General features: G+C 39.6%; 1 protein-coding gene across 1 annotated transcript in view; it reads left to right on the top strand.

The window, feature by feature from the left end:
- The window catches only part of c2cd5 (C2 calcium dependent domain containing 5), a 106,785-nt gene that overhangs the window by 24,007 nt on the left and 61,353 nt on the right, over nt 1-21,425 (top strand). Inside the window, exons 8-11 of the mRNA XM_080207204.1 lie at nt 5,787-5,938; nt 13,311-13,514; nt 15,533-15,618; nt 18,759-18,867. Coding sequence (XP_080063330.1) covers nt 5,787-5,938; nt 13,311-13,514; nt 15,533-15,618; nt 18,759-18,867 — 551 coding nt within the window. The remainder of the gene's footprint in view (nt 1-5,786; nt 5,939-13,310; nt 13,515-15,532; nt 15,619-18,758; nt 18,868-21,425) is intronic.

The following is a 21,425-nucleotide window of genomic DNA, read 5'->3' on the forward strand; positions in this document are numbered from 1 at the left end:
ATTGTTAAGTGGTAGAATGTATGAATGCAAAGATCAAACAAATGTAGAAAGGGTGGTGTTGTTTTTTGGTGGATTTTAACTTGTATATAAATTTGGATAAGCAGACTAGCACTTGCCTGAAAGCTAACAGTGAATCATTATATTATGTATAAAGATTTATCTAACATAATATGGTTGCTTTCAATGTAGTGTTTGACAGGGATAAATGCGAAACAGCTACTAAGATTGTAGGTTTGATAAGGCTGACTTTAACGAACAAAGAACAGTACAACACAGGAACAGGCCCTTTGGCTCTCCAAGCCGGCACCAAACACGTTTACCTATCTAACCAACCACTTATTTCCCTGTATTCCTTGTTTGTTGTATGTCTATCAAGAAAAGTCTTAAATGTAGTGAACATAAATGACTCAACCACCTCACTTGGCAATGAATTCCAGGCCCCCACCACCTCTGAGTAAGAAAAATTCCTCCGTACATCACTGAACTTTCCCCCCATATCTTGAATTTGAGCTTCCTTGTAATTGTCATTTCTGCGCTGGAAAAAAGCTTCCAACTGTTCACCCTATCTAAACCTCTCATCATTTTATAAACTTCTATCAGGTCGCCCCTCAGCCTCTGTCTTTCCAGGGAGAACAATCCCAGTTTATTCAATCTCTCCTCATAGCTAATATCCTCCATACCAGGCAACATTCTGGTAAACCTTTTCTGCATTCACTTCAAAACTTCCAGGTCCTTCTGGTACTGTAGTGATTAGAATTGGATACTATTCCAATTGGGGTCTAACCAACGTTTTATACAACTATAACGTAATTTGCCAATTTTTATACTCGATGCTGCATCCAATGAAGGCAAGCATGCCATGTACCTTCTTCACGACCTTTTCCATCTGTGCTGCCACTTTTAAGGATCTGTAGTCCTGTACTTCCAGATCTCTGTGTGTCTAAGCTCCTGATTGTTCTGTCATTTATTTTCTAGCTCCCACCTGAATTGAATCTACCAAAATGCGTCACCTTGTATTTATCCAGATTAAATTCATCTGTTTTTTCTCTGCCCAATTTTCCAGTCTATCTATATCCTTCTGTATTCTCTGACAATCTTCATCACTATCTGCAACTCTGCCAATCTTAGTATTATCTGCAAACTTGCTAACCAGACCAGCTAAGTTTTCTCCCATATATTATAGACAGCAGCAATCCCAGCACTGATCCCTGTGGAACACCATGGTTACAGACCCCTGTTCAGAAAAACACCCTTCCACTACTACCTTCTGTCTTCTATGGCCAAGCCAGTTCTCATCCATCTAGCTGGTTCACATCTGATCCCATGAGGTTTAATCCTTTGCACCAGTCTGCCATGAGGAACCTTGTTAAATGCTTTGCTAAAGTCCATGTACACAACATCCACAACATTTCCCTTGTCAATCATTTCTGTCACCTCCTCAAAAAACTCAATTAAATTAGTGAGACGTGACCTTCCTCGTACAAAACCATGCTGCCTGTCGCTAACATGACCATTCAGTTCCAAATGTGTATAGATCCTCTCCCTGAGAATCTTCTCCAACAGTTTCCTGTTCACTGGCTTATAATTACCCAGGTTATCCTTGCTACCTTTCTTAAATAACAGGACAGCATTGGCTACTTCAGTGGATACTTCAGTGGCCAAAGAAGATGTGAAGAGACACAGACCATTCATAATACACTGAGCAAATCTGCAAATGGAACAATTAGGAGATGAATGGGAGGTGTTTGAAAATGTATTTGTGGTACAGAGTTTATAACCCAACAAGGCACGAGCTCTTCTGACAAAAAATTTTAAAAAAACAGCCATTGGTGACTAACGATGAGGCAGCCTAAAATTAAAAGAAAGTACAATATTGTAAATAAAAACAGATTCTGGCAAATGGGAGAGAAACAGATAACAGCAATGAAAGACAAAGAGATACAGAGGCACAAGAGACCATGAAAGGGATATCAAAATGAGCACTTTTTTGTTTGCAATTTTGTTCGAGATGTTAAGAGTACAACTGATGTTAAACACCAGAGTATTCCAAATCACAGAAGGGAAACTTGAAATACCTGCTCTGAACTGTATTTTTTACAAACTGATATAATATGAGGAAAGATGTAAAAAAAAACTAGAGAAATAAGTTCCAGATGTCATTTTGGCAATTTTAAACAAAATAAATGTTTATTAAACTGTGAAATGCACTGAAAAAGAAAGTTAACAAGAAATGCACTGAACTAACTCAATGGCTGTACTCTGTATCCATAAATTTTTCCAATTCCAAAGCCCTTTTAGTCCCCTTTCTTGAGCCAATCATCCCTATAGGGATTTAAGAGCTATAGGTAAAATCCAGTAATAGTTAGTACACTTGGCATTTTTCTACAAACACAGCTTGCTGGGAACTCTCACAGCATTTCCTGCTGAGGGCTGAGTTCTCACAATAGCTCACTTGCATAGGTTGAAATGGCTCCTGATAGGCTGTTTTACCTTTTCATCGTCCCTTATTTGAACTAACCTCTTCAGAAGTCACACTTTACCTTCATTTTGTGAGCCCATCTTTCAGAATGTAATTGTGAAATTCACATCTCACCTCCTTTAAACCTTGAACCCATGTCATTCTATTCTCCATTGTTACCAGCTAGGCTCATCAGCATATCAAAAACAGTAGTTCCACTAACATAGCCAAATTGTCTCTTCCACTTTCCATTTTTAAATGTTTTTTAAAAAATACAACTAGCAGAACATATTCCCAATTATTGGATTTCCTTGATTTTTCATATCTCGATTTCCTGACCAAGAAAGAAAGGTGATCAGCAATGTGAGCCCTTTGAAACTGATATTGATGATATTTCGAGATTTTCACAGTAATTTAATTGTAGTTAATGCAAGCCTATTTGTGACACTCATAAATAAACTTAAACTTGCCATTGGAAATGGTGGGCCTGTTACATAAGTATTATGTGTTAGTATTTGTTTGAGTTACTGGACATCCCAAGGAAGCTATCCAATGGACAGAGACGTGCCAAAATTAATGTTAGCAAAACAAAATGAAGAAAATAATGGCACTAAAGACTGACAAATCCCTAGGAATAGATGATTTCTACCCCAGAATTTTGAAGAAAGTGAGAACATTGAAGGTGCCTGTACTACAATCTTGTGAAGCTCTCGCTTTGGGAACCGTTCCTTTAGTTTGGGAAATTGTGCATGCCACTGCAGTACTTAAGAAACATGAGACAGCTATTGTAGTTATCGACTGGTTAGCTTGATACCTGTTGTGAGGAAATTATTAGCGTTTATAATTAAGGATGGGATGACAACAACTTGAAAGTTTTCAGTGCGTCAGAGAGAACTAACATGGATTAGTAAAAAGCAGGCAATGCCCAATGAACTTGACCAAATTTTTTGAAGAGGTGATGGTGGGATGTCTATTGATATTTATATGGACTTCCACAAGGCATTTCTCAAAGGGGACTGGTATCTAATCATCAAAGCTCATGGAATTGACCTGATTAAGAAATTAACTACATGTTAGTAGACAGGGTGGGGATAATTGGTAGGAATTCTGTTTGGCACAATGTGACTGGTAACATCATGTAAAGATGTGTGATGGGCCTCAACTATTTATTGTATTTATTAATGATTTAAGTAAACAGACAGAAAGCCACCTATCCAAGTTTACTGAAGACGTAAAGATAGGTGGCATTGTAAAGCAATATAATTGGATGTGTAATTTTAAATCTGAGATTTATGAATTCTTGTTCTTGGGAATAAATGGATATAAGGCAAATGTAGTATATGGAGCTGAGATGCAGAGCGATCCTAATCTCATTCAATGGAACGGGTTCTGTTCAGAGGATCTAAATTGCTTACTCCTGTTTCTATGTTGGTGCGCGTGTGGCAGGCTGCATTATCCAGTCTGTGTAGCAAAAGTGGTCAGAAGGAGGCATCAGTTGAAGTGGCAATGTTTGCTTAATGGTAGATAGAAGACTCTGAGCATGAGTCAACTTTAGACGTTCTGGTGCATCTGTCTGGAAAAGCAGTGCAAAATCTGCCAGAGAATACCTTGTGGATATGTTGAGAAAGCGCAACTTTTGAACCTTGTGTCAGTTAAGTCAATTAAAGTAATTCAGCAAAATGTGAATTAAAATAAATTGGAAAGCAGAAAATAAATTTTATAATTATGACGTTATTTGATGTAACCCGCAATTTGTAAGAGAAGTGGAGACCTGTTATCATTAGTTGTCTTATTTTACACAATTTCCTTTACAATCGTAGATCAATTCACCTCTTTTGAGTTTTGTCACCAAAGTGCAGGTATTTTCATTGATTGATGTTCAATAATTTGGCGAATGTGTCAACGGCAGTTGTTCTTGAGCTGTCTGAGCAGATAGCCCATCAATATTAGAAGAAAAAGCCAAGCAGGTTGCCTGTCCCCATAGCTTGTCCATGATGTGTGGGACCCGAGGAGCGGTATATGAGCAAAATATCATCGGAAACAAGAATAAATGTTTTAAATTTTGCCCCACAGAATGCAATTCTGAATATACGATCATTCTAAAACTCTGAAGAACTTTTGCTGTTACTTACAATAACATAACAGTAATGTTTGCATGGCTGATTGTAAGAAGCTTGAAAATTGTATGGAACAAAGCTTTAAAAATTAACTTAATTGTGCAAGCTCTATCAACCTTTGAGCATAATCTAAAAATCAATATTGTGATCTTAAAGCTCATTTAAATGTATGTTAACATGAATGTTGCTGTCAATCTCCCTGGCTTTTCATGTCACCTTTGAACTACTTTGCTACGTGCATGCTGGTTATATCTGCAAATATTTTCTGTGGTTTCTGGTAATCCTAGTTGTATATATGCCAATAAGTGACAAAACTTGCTGAATACCTTGACTCCCTTGCATTTGTTTTTTTTAACATTTACAGTTCTACCGTCTGTATTTTTTTTCCTGGCTCCTGCTTCTCTCTGTCAGGTCTCCTTTGGTGCATCAGCCAAGCCATGGATGCCGCTCGACTCACAACAGCCCAATTCACACTGCTACAGGCTCGAGACTAACTCAGAACTTCTCTGTATCTGTTCCTACACTCATCTACACTGGTATGAGACTGCACAGGCTGGAGAGCTGGGGAGAGACGGGCCACAGGCAAAGGGGTTCAGTGAGTAAAGCCAGGCAGGCAGTGTAGGAAGGTACCATAAATCATCAACCCCTTCTTAGCTTAATCAATAGCCCAATTCCAGAACCAAGACATATTGGTCAAATTTTAGTCGATTTGAACATAAGGTTTCTAAAGGAAATTGGTGGGAGTTCTGATTTCTAGTTGGCTTGAGTAAAACATGCAGAAGCTTTACTTACCAAATCTTTTTGTTTTCATTTTTAGCTGTGATGCACTAATTTGGTGTTCCGGAATAAGGAAACATGAGTTTCAGTTCCGCATCCTCGAGCTTTCTTTTGTTACCTAATTAAAATGCGTTCTGTATTTTAAAAGTCATATTTCATGTTGTTTTATTTACACAATCATCTCGCTCCGGTTTATAGTACATGGTTTGATTTGTGCTACAGAATTTTTAACCTGTTTCCTGTGTGTAATGTACAAATGTGGGCGAATATCTCGCCAGAATCTTCAGTGTATGGACAGCAGTTCCTTGCCTTTTGGCCTCGTCCCCAGCCTGCACATAGAAGCAACTGCTGTCTCCCCTGTATATGGATCATTCCATCATTGCTTAGATCCTTAGCACAGGGTTACTGAATGTGTTTCCCGCTTCTTCTGGCAGGGTTCCCTTCAGTGAAGATCCCAACCCTGTTACTCATTCATCTGGACCCTCTACCCCACTGAAAAATCAAACCTATTCCTTTTCACCTTCCAAGTCCTACAGTCGACAGTCCTCCTCTTCTGACACAGACTTGAGTTTGACACCTAAAACTGGTAAGGCACCTCCACCCCGCTTCTTTTTTTGTTGTAAATTTGTGTTTTTTTTTGCACTTGAAACACTTCATTCTGTTTGTCAAAACCTAATTCCTCTCTTTGAGCTATGAGGAGCAGAAAATTGAATAGGGCGAGGTTTTTTTTAAGTCTTTGAATTACAATGAATGAATTCAGATGCTGTGGAAATTTCTTTATTATAAACGTGCACATTTAAAATACAAAAGCTGAGCTATTGTCTGCCTTCAAGAAAATAAAAATTGAATTTGATACTCTTTGGGTTTTTAAAAAGCTTTTCAGCCCTCTTAGTAAGTCGACAGTAACTTGGTATACCAAGGTCTGAGCACTTAAGTATTAGATCTGTTGTATTTTGTGTCCACCCTGTTCATTCCAGGTGCATGTTTATTTTTAAAAATTGTTTTAATTCGGATCATGTAATGTTCAAGTTGCAGTTTAAAAACTATGCTGATAGGAGCCTGTTTTTTATGAAGTACTGTTTCTAATTGATGCACTTTGGGAGCCAGTTGGTATATTTGAGATGGTGCTAACTAATTGGAGCTCTGATGCCGGCGTTGGACTGGGGTAGGCCCAGACTACAGTATGTAGTCTCACAACACCAGGTTAAAGTCCAATAGGTTTATTTGATAGCATAAGCTTTCGGAGCACTGCTCCTTCAGCAGGTGAGTGCCTGGCATCGAGACTACTTAATGTAATTGGAGCTCGAGAGGTGCTACACAGTCTTAACATGGATTGTAGGACTAAAATAAAATCCATTACGTAAGACTGTGGACATATGTACGAACATCATCCTTCTAACATTTGGTGTTTTGGGTCTGATGTTTTATACTTTAGACTAAAGTACACAAATATGAAATTTGACAACATTTATTTAGAATGTTAGAATTTTCTTTATACAGCAGATAGCTAGTAATGATGCAGATATATTTTGTGTGGATGCTAATGCTTCATGATCCAACCAGAGAAATTCAGGCAGCAGTTTAATCAACTTTTGTATCTAAAAGCTCTTATTCTAGATTGTTTCCTCAATTTCTTGTGGCCAGCAAAAGAAATGCTGGGAACCCATAAAATGCAACGAGTAACGGCAGGCGAATGTTTAGGTTAGAACTAAAAATTCTAAGGTTAAAGAAAGGGGTTGAGGCAAAGCACAAAATAAAATTTGCCAAAAAAATGTTTCAATCCAGGAAATTGTTAAATGATGAGAGACCTGTATTTGAAAGAAATATGTGGATAGCTGAGACAGTTAGTTCCAGTGAAAAAAAGGGCTGGAACTTGAAGAAACAATACAGAAGTCTTTTGATACAAATCCAAGCTGAAAATTGGAAACATACACTGGATAAACCAATCTCCCACTTTCAGCACTGGCTATTATTTGACCACCTTCCATGTTATCTAAATCAACCACTAGGTTCCACAATATCATGCACACTTTAACAATCATTTGTGTCTCACCCTACTGCATTTTTGGAGAAACTACACCTTGTTCCCTCCACTGTTTCTCAGTTCTGAAGTTGCTTGTCTGCATTGGATGAGCAGAAATGTCTTCCAGCTGACTTTTGGGAAGACCGAAGCCATTGCTTTTCATCCCTGTAATGACCAAAATTCTGAGTCTCCCTTCATATTGTGGGCATATCATCCATTTGGGTTCTGATTCCACAATCAGTAAGGATGGGCAACAACACCTCCTCCACGATCATCCTCAACACCAGTGCTTCACAAGTCTGTGTTCTCAGCCCCCTACTATACTCCTTATACGCCTATGACTGTGTGGCCAAATTCCCCTCCAATTTGATTTTCAGGTTTGCTGACGACACCACTATAGTGGCTCGGAGCTCAAACAATGATGGAACAGAGTGCAGGAATGAGATAGAGAATCTGGTGAACTGGTGCAGTGACAATAATCCCTCCCTCAGTGTCAACAAAACGAAGGAGATTGTCATCGACTTCAGGAAGTGTAAAGGAGAACATGGTCCTGTCTACATCAATGGGGACAAAGTAGAAAGGGTCGAGCACTTCAAGTTTTTAGGTGTGCACATCATCAACAACCTGTCCTGGTTCCCTCCTGCCCCTGCCCCCGCCCCATTCTAACACTATAGGTAAGAAAGTCCATCAACGCCCCTATTTTCTCAGAAGACTAAGGAAATTTAGTATGTTGGCTACGAGTCTCACTAACTTTTACAGATGTGCAATAGAAAGCATTCTTTTCTGTCACAGCTTAGTATAGCTCCTGCTCTGCCCAAGACCGCAAGAAACTACAAGATGTTGTGAATATAGCCAATCCATCATGCAAACCAACCTCTCACCCATTGACTCTGTCTACACTTGTCACTGCCTTAGCAAAAAAGTCAGCATTATTAAGGACCCCACACACCCTGGACATACTCTCTTCCACTACCTTCCACCAGAAAAAGACACAAAAATCTGAGGTCACGTACCAACCAACTCAAAAACAGCTTCTTCCCTGCTGCTGTCAGACTTTTGAATGGACATAACTCGCATTAAGTTGATTTTTCTCTGCACCCTAGCTCTGACCGTAACACTACATTTTGCACCCTCTCCTTTCCTTCTGTATGAACGGTATGCTTTGTATACTGTAATTGCTTGGCGATTTCAATGCAAGAGTTGGGTGTGACTCTGCAATCTGGCAGGGAGTCATTGGGAGGCATGGAGTGGGCAAGTGTAACACTAATGGCCGACTCTTACTGAAGACCTGTGCAGCACACGACCTCCTTATCACCAACACAACCTTTCATCTGTCTACTCGTAACAAGACCTCCTGGATGCACCCCCGCTCTAAGCATGGGCATCTTATCGACTATGTCATTGGCAGGAGAAAAGACAGGCAGGATGTCAGAGTTACCAAGGCCATGTGTGGTGCTGACTGCTGGATAGATCACAGGCTCATTGTCTCCAAAATGAGGCTCCGCATCAGACCCGAGAGGCGACCACAAGGAGGCAAGGTTATGAAAAGAATCAATGCAGCCAAGCTAAAGAACCCCAGCATAGCTTCAGCACTGGCTGAAGACTAAGAAATGGAGCTTGCTGACCTACACCTTGCAGGCAGCGCTGGGGACGACTGGGAACGCTTCAGGGATGCTATCCATACATCTGCACTGAAGATGCTCGGGCCCTCTACCCGCAAGCAGCATGATTGGTTCAATGAGAATGATGAGGAGATACAGGCTCTACTTGTTGAAAAGCACCGTCTTCATCGGGCCTGTCAGAATGACCCATCTTCAGCTGTCAAGAAAAATGTTTTTACCAGTGCTCACAGCACAGTCCAGAATAAACTGCGTAAAATGCAGGATGCCTGGCTGAGCGCCAAGGCAGATGAAATACAGAGATATGCTGACAGAAATGACTTGAAACGGTTCTATGAAGCCCTCAACACTCTCTACGGACCTCAATCTCTCGGGAGTTCCCCCCTCCTGAGTACAGATGGTACAACTCTCATTACAGAGAGGGCTCAGATCCTGCAGCGATGGGCTGAACACTTTGAAGCCGTCCTTAACCGACCGTCATCTGTTAATGATGAGGCAATAGACAGGATTCCCCAGGTTGATATCAACAGTGCCATGGATGACCCACCGGTAGTAGCCGAAGTCACGAAAGCTGTCAGCCAGCTATCCAGTGGCAAAGCCCCACGGGTAGATGCCATATGAACAGAGATCAATAAAGCTGCTGGTCCTGCACTTATCGAGAAGCTCATCGAGTTGTTCCAGCAAGGATCCATTCCTCAAGAACTTAAAGATGCTTCCGTCGTACACCTCTACAAGAGGAAGGGCAATCAGCAAGTATGCGACAACCACCAAGGAATCTCGCTACTCTCCGCCACAGGAAAAATCCTTGAAAGAGTCCTGCTAAATCGTCTGGTTACTCATCTGGAGCTGGGTCTGCTTCCAGAGTTACAGTGTGGCTTCCGCAAAGGTCGTGCGACTACTGACATGATTTTTGCTGCACGCCAACTTCAGCAAAAACGTCAGGAGCAGAATCGTGAGCTCTCCACAACCTTTGTTGACCTCGTGAAAGCCTTCGACATTGTAAGCCGACAAGGTCTGTGGAGGATCGTGTCAAAGTTCGGCTGCCCTCCCAAATTCATTCAGATGGTACGCTAGTTCCGTGATGGCATGATGGCCAGACTACTGGATGGCGGAGAATCCTCTGAGGCATTCCCAGTCACCAGTGGCATCAAACAGGGCTGTGTGCTCGCATCCATACTGTTCAGCATGATGTTTACTGCCATGCTGAATGATGCCTTCCAGGGCAGTGTTGCTGCTATCAGCCTCCAGTACAGAGTGGATGAGAAGCTCTTCAACCTGAGGAGACTTCAAGCTATCACCAAAGTGAAAGGGACTGTTCTGAGAGATTTCCTCTTTGCCGATGACTGCGTCCTTTATGCTGGCTCAGGCGTGGAGATGCTGGCGTTGGACTGGGGTAAACACAGTAAGAAGTCTCACAACACCAGGTTAAAGTCCAACCAGTTTATTTGATAGTAAACCCACAAGCTTTCGGGGTTTTCCCCTTCATCAGGTGAGTGGAGAGTTCTGGCTCAGAGCCAGAGATGCAAGTCAGTATGGACAAATTTTCCACAGCTTGTGATAACTTTGGACGCACCATCAACGTTAAAAAGATCGAAGTCATGCACCAGCCTGCTCCTCATGCATCGTACACAGAACCCATAATCATAATCAAAGGGCAGAAACTACAGGACCAGTTCACTTATCTTGGCAGCACCATCTCCCAAACAGTGACTATTGATACAGAAGTTAACTGCAGAATAGCAAAGGCAATTTCTGCTTTCGGTAAACTGCGTTCCACTGTATGGGAATGTCGAGGAATCAGCCCACCAACAAAACTGAAGGTCTACAGCGCAGAGGTACTCACTACCCTCCTGTATGCCTGTGAAACTTGGATTGTGTATCGAAGGCATGCAAAACAGCTCAGTCATTTCCACATGACTTGTCTTCACAGAATATTATGCATCCGTTGGCAAGATAAAGTACCAGACACTGACACTGCTTCTCTCTAGAGCAAATCTACCGTCAGTCCACACACTGAGAGTGCAGACCTGTTGGGCAGGTCGTGTCTTCCGTATGTCAGACGAGCGCATACCCAAGCAGCTCCTTTTTGGGGAACTCTTTGCTGGAAGACACTCACATAAAGGGCAGAAGCAATGTTTCAAAGACGCACTCAAGACCTCCCTGAAGTTGCTTGACGTTGACACGACCACCTGGGAAATGCTGGCACAAAACCGCCCTACTTGGCGCTGCCTCATCCACAAAGGCTGTCAAGCTCACGAAGCAAGGTGTATTGCTGAAGCACAACTTAAGCACAAGCTGCGCAAGTCCAGAGCCACCAGCGCAACAACTACAGTGTCTACACAAGTCTGTCCAGTATGTGCCAGGACGTTCCGTGCCCGAATTGGCCTGATCAGTCATCTTCGGACACACCGCAACCAGCCTCAAAATGACTAATGGTGTCGAGGTCCTCGTTGATGACGATGGACGAACAATACATTTTGCACCCTCTCCTTTCCTTCTCTATGAACGGTATGCTTTGTATAGCGCGCAAGAAACAATACTTTTCACTGTATGCTAATACATGTGACAATAAATCAAAATCATGTACGTGAGTGAACCCAGACCCCATGGTCTAGAGATTCAAGAAGGTATCTCATCACCACCTTGTTGAGGGCAATTAGAGATGGACAATGAACGCTGGCCTAGCCAGTGATGCCCACATGCTGTGACAAAATAAAAACAAAGGTGGACTTTGCAGACTAGACTGTGCACATATCATCTCCTTTTGGGTCCTGATTCCATACCAGGGTTGCAGCTGTCAGGTTTTATCTTCTAAGGATTAAGGCTTGCGCTGTTGGTGTCTGCTCTGGTCCAAGTACATGGAGCTGATGTTTTTCTCCCTCGAATGTAGGATTAACATAGAAGCTGAATTATCATAAGCAAATTTTTAATTTTTTTTAGCATTTTTAAAATTGTGTTTTTGTTGCAATGGAGACATTGATATTCCGCAAGCATAAAAGTAATTCTCAGTTCAGCAGTAGTCATAAACTTAGTAAGCTGTTAACTCAGTTATATCTCATTCATCAAGGTAATTTTTCAAGGATTTTTGCACTGAGGCAAATAGTGTAGAAGCTGAGGTTTGTGCCAATTCGACTGATATTGTAAAGATGTCTGTTTGCGAAAACTTCATCACACGATGGTGAGGAACAGAGAATCCCTGACAGCAACTTCTGGGTTTCCGTGTTTAACTGTGCATGTGTGGCTGCCAAGAGTTGGTGTAAGTTTTACGGTTGTAACGAGGACAAACACTGACAATTTCGCTGTTACTGCAGTTGCAAAATCTGGGCCTGTCTATTTCTGCTTTAACAGGAGCCTTTCTTCCCCCAGTGAGAATAGACCCTTTTTCTCGAAGGAAGATTTGTGAACCAAATTTAATTTCTGCCTTTCCTTGTTTTTGTACTGTATTTTGAAACAGTTTTGTTTGAAGTATCTACGCATTTGTTAGAGTATGAAGAGGCTGTCATTGATTGTGAATTAGATAGTCATGTCCTTTTAACTAAGTTGCAAGCCTGTTTATGGCCACATATTTTTTAAAAAAATGTCTAGTTAAATAAATGCCATAATTAGGCTGTGAATAAGAAAGTAGGCTTTTAATTTTAAACATATAACTTAATGAGAATGCTAAATACTCAAGTACAGCCCAACTTCTGAAAACCAAGTTGACAAGTATTTCTCAGAGCAAAGCTGAGGGAAATGTGCATGAGAAAGATGGTTCATTTTGTGTACCCACTAGGGGGCAATGTCATCATCTGCATATGGGTAGGTGTACTATGCAAGCATCTAATTGAGAGGGGGTGTCCAGTTCACATCAGTTTGCTTTTTCAGTACTGCTAGGAAGCCTTTCTGCCAATGTTACCTCTGATCAACGGTATGTTGCTTGAAATAAGCTAAAACACCCAAAGTAGTAACCATTTTTGATAAATAGAAAATGCTCAGTACCCACTACCTTTCTGCTAATATTTCCTTTGATAGGCAGTTTCTTGCTCACAATTAGCTGAAACACCCAAAAGTCTAAGTTTTTTTAAATTAAATAGGAAATGCTCAGTGCCTTATTTTAAGTCAATATGCAGAAAGATGTTTTTTAATTGATTGCATCAGCCTCTGAAAGTTTTCATTGATTATTTGTGTATTTTGTGTATGTGTTCATTTTGCCAAATGTATATCTAATTTGTTTTGCTTTCATATGACTTTCCATGCAGCATCCTCTTCACCTTCTGTACGTGATCTTCTGAATCTCCAACTTCTTTTTCATCTATTTTTCTGCTACCTTTCTACAGCAGCACCTTCCCCCGAGGGGCCTAGGATTTTCCTCTTCCCCAGTTCCCCTCCTTTCTCCTCCAGTTCCCCCCATCATAAAAGTACACAGCTCCTTCGCTCGGCGGCTCTGCACAGCCTTACCCCTCCTCACTCTGGCCATGTGAGCCCAGTCTGTCTGAGGAAATCTGTGTCTTTCAATGAAGAGTTGCTTCTAACTGCCTCTGGTAGGATTGATTAATGTAAACAAAAGTACTAATTTTTACAAAACCTGTTTGCTCAGTACTTAAAACTTTTGTGCTTGCATTGCATTAAAGCAAACAGTGAGACTACGCTGTGCCTGAACTAAGGAAAAAAAATGCAAAAATGGAAATTGTTCTGACTTTAATTGGCAAATGAGTGCGACGTTATTTCAAGAAAAACAAATCAAACTAATGTACATTTCTGTAAATGACAAATTTAAACTTTTTTTTTGCTCTGCTCTTAACAGTTGCTAGTGATCCATAAATTCACAACTTACCTACAGTATTGCCCGAGTTAAATGTTTTGTATCATAGAAATTTCCAATGGGGCTGAAATGGGGTGGGGGGGTAAGTTATGAAGAAGAGAATCATGGTTACTGGGAACCGCCTCATTCATTCATCACATTTACATAGTTCATAAAATATCTGTGTTGTTGAGTGTTCTGGGTTGCTGTGTGCGGTCTAGTGCTTTATTCATTTGTGAATTGTTAATTTGATTATGCACTTTCTGTTGATCCAGTTGTGCCTGATCGCCTGAAAACTATGTTTCCTTTCATGACTTTTAAGTAGTGTGTTTTAATTCTGTATTGTCCTTTCTTCAGTACAACCTCGCATGAGCTCATTTTTCTCTTGTGAAAAGGAGTTATAAAATTGTGTGCACTGTTGCTTTGTACTGTTTATTCCTCTAAAGAAAATTAGCTTATGTGAATCAAAGGCCTATACAGAAGTATTGGTAAGTCTGCACTGTTTCCTTATCAAAGGCATAGCTAGAACATTTAGAACTAGGCTTTTCTTTTAAATTCTATTTATCGCTACAATTTAAAAATTAATTTATGAAAGTGGATATTAAAGAAAATGATTTCAGTAGAAAAAAATCATTTCAAAAATAACAGCACACAAAAATACAGATTTTGCATAAAGTTTGTCAGGACAAAGTCTAATTTTGGGTGAAACAGGGTTAGAGGGACTGTTGGACCAGAATCCACAGTTCTCATTTTAAAGTGTCCATGTTTTTATATTTTCATTTAAATTCCCATGGCCATAGTTGCAGTGGAAACTAGATTTATGAATTTCTTACACCATAATTACATCTTCCTACCAGTAATGCCATACACTGGGATTGAATGTAGTTGCAGTGTGCCAAATTTACATGAACAGCTTCCACTATAAATGTGTGTAGGGATTCAGGATGATTTTGCGTGTGTATTTTAATATTCAGGTAGACAACCTCACACACAGAAGCAGAATGTAGGTAATGCATTGGGTTGTAAATTTATTATAATACGAGTTGTTTGAAGTGATTCTAAGTAAGCACTTTTGTGAGTGTGGCTCTTAACTCAGTATTGAGTAAAAATCCAAACATAACAGGCTAATAGCTAATATTTTAAGTTTGGAACTCTTTAAATATACTTGTCACCTCTCCTGTGTGACAGGGAGATAGAAGCAGAAACATAACAAAAGTTTGAATTTGCCACTCCTTTCATAATTCAGCCTTACGACTGTTTTTCCCATTTTCTGGACACTCACTACCAGTTTGTTGCAGTCGTGAGTAGTGAGTCTTGAGAGGTGTGGGGGCTGGGACTTCTGTCATTTCTGGATTTTGGCGTTCTGAACTGGAGAGGTTACAGTGTAATTGATATGCAGTTGAAGGTGTATTTTGATGTTTCAGATTAAATAAAACTTAACAGTTAAAAAGAGAAGGCAGGACATACTGAGCAGATGAAGAAGTAGTAAGATGGTGAAAAAATCCCTGAAAAAATGATTGGTAACCTGAAATATTAAAAAAGAATCAAAAGGTACAGACAGGTAGAATACAGAAAAGATAGATGTATTGTCATTTTGAGAGCCAGCCCCTGTTCAAGCAAAATAAACTGGTCAATTTTCTTGATAATCACTTTGACTCTTTGGTGTTGAAAAGTATGGCTCTGTGATGATTCATTTTCTTGATTTACTGTTTGCGTATTGTGTTCCACTCGTAATGCACCTGCCTGATAATCTTTTAGGTATGGGAAGTGGGAGCGGTGGGAAAGATGGAGGTCCACTGAAAACACTCTATCGGCAGCAAACACAATCAGCTTTTGAGCACAGGGTAAGCATTCAGAGTGGCTTTTACTTGGGACTGTCTATACTTGGTTACTGTGCAGATTTCATTTTTGAAGAATCATGGCATTTTTCATACACTTTTCTCAAGATTTGGAGACTTCATGTATAACTTTTCTGTCTTTTTAAATAGAAATGGAATGCCACTTCTCTGCATCAAACTTCATCTGCCACTTATCCACCCATTCCACCAATCTCTGTCCTTTTGAAGTTTTACACTATCCTCACAGTTCACAATACTTCCAAGTTTCATGTCATCTGCAGATTTTGAAATTGGGCCCAACACACGAAAGTCTAGGACGTTAATATATACCAGGAAGAGCCAGAGTCCTAATACCGACTCACTATAAGAACATAATCACCACCCTCTGGCTGAAGAAACTCCTCATCTCAGTTTTAAAGGAGCACCCCTTCGCTCTGAGGTTGTGCCTCAAGTTCTAATCTCTCCAACTAATGGAAACATCCTCTCCATGTCCACTGTATCTAGACCTCTCAATATTCAATTAGATCCCCTTGATCCTTCTAAATTCCATCGAGTACAGACCCAAACCCCTTGACCACTTCTCAAATGACAAACCCTTCATTCCTGGGATCATTCTTGTGAAGCTCCTGCTAAAAAATGATCATTTACTACTATCTCCTGTCACTCAGTCAATTTTGTATTCAGGTTTCTATTGTCGTTTTTAATTTCAGGAGCTCTAATTTTGCTTACAAGTCTGTTGTATGACTCTTTGTCAAATGCTTTTTGGAGTTCATGTGGACCAGCATTGTTCAACAGCATTGCTCTCATCATCTCTCTCTATTGCTTCATCAAAAAACTACGATTTATCCGTAACATTTTTTTGTTGGTGTTCCTTAATTAATCTGCATTTGCCCAAGAGACCATTAATTTACTTCCAAATTACTGAGCCAGATAATGAGCCTGTGATCTTGGACCAAACCGGTTTCATATGTGACCTGGCAATTGTTCTTTTGCTTTGCTAATAGTTTGCCTTTGCGTACTAATTCCAACACATCTGTTTTGAAAGGAGGGGACTGACAATCATAGACTGTTCTTTCTCAGAGAGATGTGAATTATCTTGTAACTCCTCCAATTTAGACCTCTCTCTAATTTTTTTATCCCTCACCTCATGTTACTTTGCCGCTGACTGATAATAAATCCCCATATTCTAGAACGAAAACGTATCGAGCAGTTGCTCGACCATCAAAACATATGCATTGTGTGTGTGGGAGATAGTGATGAATAACATGCCCCACCATTCTTGGGAACAGCTGGTGAAAACCCAGTGTGTTACATAAATACACTGGTGCACCACTTTTTCCCTTTTCAGCTGATGTAGAGTATGTTCTGCTGTAGTCTATTTGCTAATGCCAATTTTTTTTCATCCCAGGTAATTTGAATTGCTTGATCAGATATGTTTTAAATAAACATGATGTAATTTTATTTCCGATTGGATTCTGCTTGGAAAGGACTCAATTAATATTTTAGGTGTACATGTTCTAATATCCCTATTCAGTGGTTGATTGCCAAAGGGTTCTTTGTCCAGTTTCTAATTTGCTTTGTACAATTGAAATATTTGGAATTGGTATTGCAAAGCTTATTTCCTCAGCGCATTAGGTATTTTGTAATGGTTACTTCATGTAACCATGTGGCTCAAATTTAAAATTATTGTATGAGTATCGAACTGAATGTAACCACTTTTTAACCATCAAATGTCGTTCCGGTTTCATTTGAACATACAGACAAGGAGTAGGCCACTCAACTCCTCCAGCTGGCTCTGCCATTTAATATGTTGATGGATGATCTGATAGTAACCTCAATCCTGTCTAGCCCCGATAACTTATCACCCTGTGCTCATCAAGCATCTATCTATCTTGGCTTAAAAAATATTCAGAGACTCTGCTTCTATTGTTTTTTCAGGAAGAGAGTTCCAAAGACTCCTGAACCTCTGAATGAAAAAAACAGGCCTCATCTCCATTTTAAATGGGTGATCTCTTATTCTTAACAAGACTTCCAGTTGTCGATTCTACCACAGGAGAACATCCTCTCCACATCCATCCTGTCAAGATCCTTCAGGATCTTGTATGCTTCAATCGAGTTGGCTCTTACTCTGATAAACTCCAGTGGATGCAAGCTTAGCCTGTCCAACCTTTCCTCATAAGATGACCCACCCATTCTAGACATTAATCTGGTTAAGCTTCTCTATACTGTCTTCACATTTACATCTTTCCTCAAACAAGGTGACCAATATTGTACACTGTACTCCAGATGTGGTCTCACAGGTGCTCAGTTCAGCTGAAGCATTACCTGCAGTCCAATTCTCAAATTTGTTTAGCCCTGCTAATTTTTGATTTGGAGATGGACATTGAATTACACGGTATAGGAACAGTCATGCTGCCCAATTAGTCCATGCTAATGGTTATACTACCAAAGAAGGGACTCCATGTGTTCCATTCTATCTCATCTTTTCAGCATCCCTATCTATTGTTTCTACCTCACCTACCCACCTATTTTTTTTTTTGTTATGAAAGCATCCAAGCTATTCCCATCAACCATTTTCTATTGGAGCAAGTTCCACATAATGACCAGTCTCTGAGCAAGAATATTCCTCTTTATTTCTCTATTGGGTGTGTAAGTAATTACCTTTAACTTATGGCCCCAATTTTTGGATTTTCCCACGAGTAGAAGCATTCCCTTCACATCTACTCTGTCCAACCTGTTCATAATTTTAAAACCCTCTAAGATCATGTCCAAGTCTTCTCTTTTGCAAAGAATGATTCTTTTAAAAAAAACTGTTCAATCTTTCCTGATTACTCTAATCTTTCACTTTTGGTACCATCTGAATAATTTTTTTCCAGTTCTTTTCCAGCATTTCTAAATCATTTTTGTAGACGGGAGACAGAATTGCGCATAATGCTTTTTAAGTGTGACCTGACCAGGGTCTTCTGTGATTTTAACAGAACTTCACTACTTTTTAATTCTACACTGCTAGAAACAAATCCTAGAAGTTGGTTAGAGTTGTTAATTGCTTTGACTTGTTTGTATGTACCAGGTTTTGCATGGAAGTGTGACGATTATATTTCATTTTGCAAGTAGGTTTACTATTTCAACTTTTTCTCTCTGCATAGGAATTCCCCTTCTTCACCCTTACAACTTTCCCACCTGGGTTTCTTGTTCATGTTGGTGGTGTAGTCAGTGCGAGATCTGTGAAGTTGTTGGACCGAATCCACAACCCTGGTAAGTGGGATCTGTCAGATTGTGTAACTTTGTTGGGGAGAAGTGAAGAGGCCACAACCCCTTCAAGGGTTATTGCATGAAATGTTCAAAGTGTTGACTTCCCATATAAATTATTCACAAAAAACAAGAGGATGCAAATGAGGCCTACAGGCAGACTGTAAGTGTTAGCAGTTTTATATTGGCAAAATTCATGCCGAAATATTTAACATGGTGATTTTATTTGCAGGCTGGTTTTTCTTTTAAAATATTTTTATTGAAATATTGCTCATAACTGGTACCAAAGGTAACTTTAATGCTTTAAAAGCAAAATATTGTAGGTCCTGGAAATGTGAAATAATAAACTTAAACTACTGGAAATATTCAGCTGGTATGACAGCCTCTGAAGAGAGAATAACAACTAACTTTCCAGGTTACAGAACTTCTTATCAACGAAAGTTAACTCTGTTTGTCTCTTTACTGATGCTGCCAGACTTGCTGATTTCACCATGTGGTGTTGTTGGTTTACTGGATTAAAGATCGTTTCTACTAGAGGATTGTAATACCAATTTGATGTCTTAGCAACCTAAAAATGTTGAATCACATTTCAACTAAGCTACACAAATCTTGTCTTTCTCATCACATACTTCGGTATGTTGAAGGTGACCATCCCTGCGTGCGTACACTGGGCTCGTCATGTGTTTAAGAGGCAGTGTATCATCTCATTAACTTAATTCTCTGAATTTTCACATTATTTGACAGTTTTTTTTTCCATCTTTGAGTCTCTTTCAAAATTAGGAATCTTGGAACTACGGCATTTGATCATATATTGTAATGTCGTGTACCAGGAACAATGACCGTCACTTTATAAACAATCACTTTTCTTCATAAGGAACAAAAATTAAAAAGTTAGTTTCTTCCACGGTTGGGTTGACCATGAAGATTGTCAAGTTTCAAAACTATAAATAGCAGACCACTGCTGTGATCAGTTTTTTTAAAGCTTCATTCTTGGGATGTGGGTTTCATTGACAAGTCTGGCATGTCTTGCCCATTGTTAGTTGTTCATGAGAAGGCCATAGGGAGACTTTTTATTTTGAACTGTTGAAAGTCCATGAATAAAGAAGCTCCCACCATGCGAATAATAAGGGATTTCCATTTGTGGAGGTTTGTTACAGCTTCAGATAGCAGTTAAAAGTCAGTCACATTGGTGTGCGACTGGATTTACTTCTCGTTCAGAACGGGTAAGGACAGCAAAGTTCCTTCCCCAAGGAGATTAGTGAACCAGGTGGATTTTTGTAACAATCTGACAGTTTCCTGGTTACTTTTACTGGTAGTGGCTTTTTATTTCCAGTTCAGTTTTTCAAGTGAATTCAATTTCACAAACTGATTATTCGTCAAAATCTCCAGATTATGTGTCAATTAACATAACTGTACTTGTAAACTTCGTATAAAGATTTAAGTTTGATCAAATTTGTAAGTAATTTCTTTTCCATTGAACGCTTGGCTTCATTTGCTGAAAACAAGAGCTTGGTGCAAACTTTGTGAGGGGGCTTGCATGTGTGCAAAATAAAATTTACTACTGATCTGCCGGTACATTTAAATTAGTTAATAAGCACTGGAAAGAGCCAATGCACAGGATTAAAATTTTTATTGATTTAGTCCACCCTCATTTAGGGGGATGAATCACTCAGCTTCATATGTATCCAAAGGGGACATATTCCTGACTTCATTACGAATGGCTACCAATGCAGCTGTTTTCACGGTAATGTTTACCTGTGGAATATTAATCTTGATTTTCTTTTAGGCTAGGGAAGTCTGTGGAAAATATTTCTGAATTCACATCTTAATAAAACTAAGAGCATTTCCAGATTTGGGAAGTGCCAGCATATATTTACACTGCAAACTCAACTGCCTTCAGCTGGTGATATACCTGCACATGTATTAGGAGGCTATTCCCTGAACATGTTAAAACTTTCTTCAATTATATTTTAGCAGTGGAAAACCAAGCTGAGCCTTTACATTTGCATGCTGAGGTGTACATTTGATAGCATTTTAAATGATGTTTTAAATGATTTCCACAACTTTTTCTACCAATACTTTTTTATTGGAATGTTTTTTTGAGAAAACCTTATCTCTTGAGTGCAATAATGCTTTTATTGGGAGCGATATAAAACTTTGATATTTCTGGTTTAATGCATTGAGAACAAAACCTTACAGCAGCCGCATTGTGTAGAAAAGATAAAGTTGATTTGTTTATACATAGTCTTAAGTCCTTATCATTTTATGAATTTTGTTTATTCAAATCCATCCTTAATGTATAAATAATTAAAGCCTAAGGGATAGACCGTCCCAGTTTCTCCCTCTTTGATAGAAGTGATTTAACTAATTTTGTGTTTGGCTGACAAATTACTGGACTAACGTCTTCGGACAATAAATTTAAATTGAACATGAATAGAGCTGTGAATGTACACTCCCAATGAACAGCTAATAATATTTGCAACTAGTTTTTAGCCTGTCTTTTTCTAGTTTATTCGGATATAATGGCTAACGCTGGTACTAGATAGCAGTCGCATGGTCCTTAC

Source organism: Carcharhinus amblyrhynchos, chromosome 19, assembly GCF_965287045.1.
Source record: "Carcharhinus amblyrhynchos chromosome 19, sCarAmb.v2.hapA, whole genome shotgun sequence".
In the NCBI taxonomy this organism is placed as follows: Eukaryota; Metazoa; Chordata; class Chondrichthyes; order Carcharhiniformes; family Carcharhinidae; genus Carcharhinus; species Carcharhinus amblyrhynchos.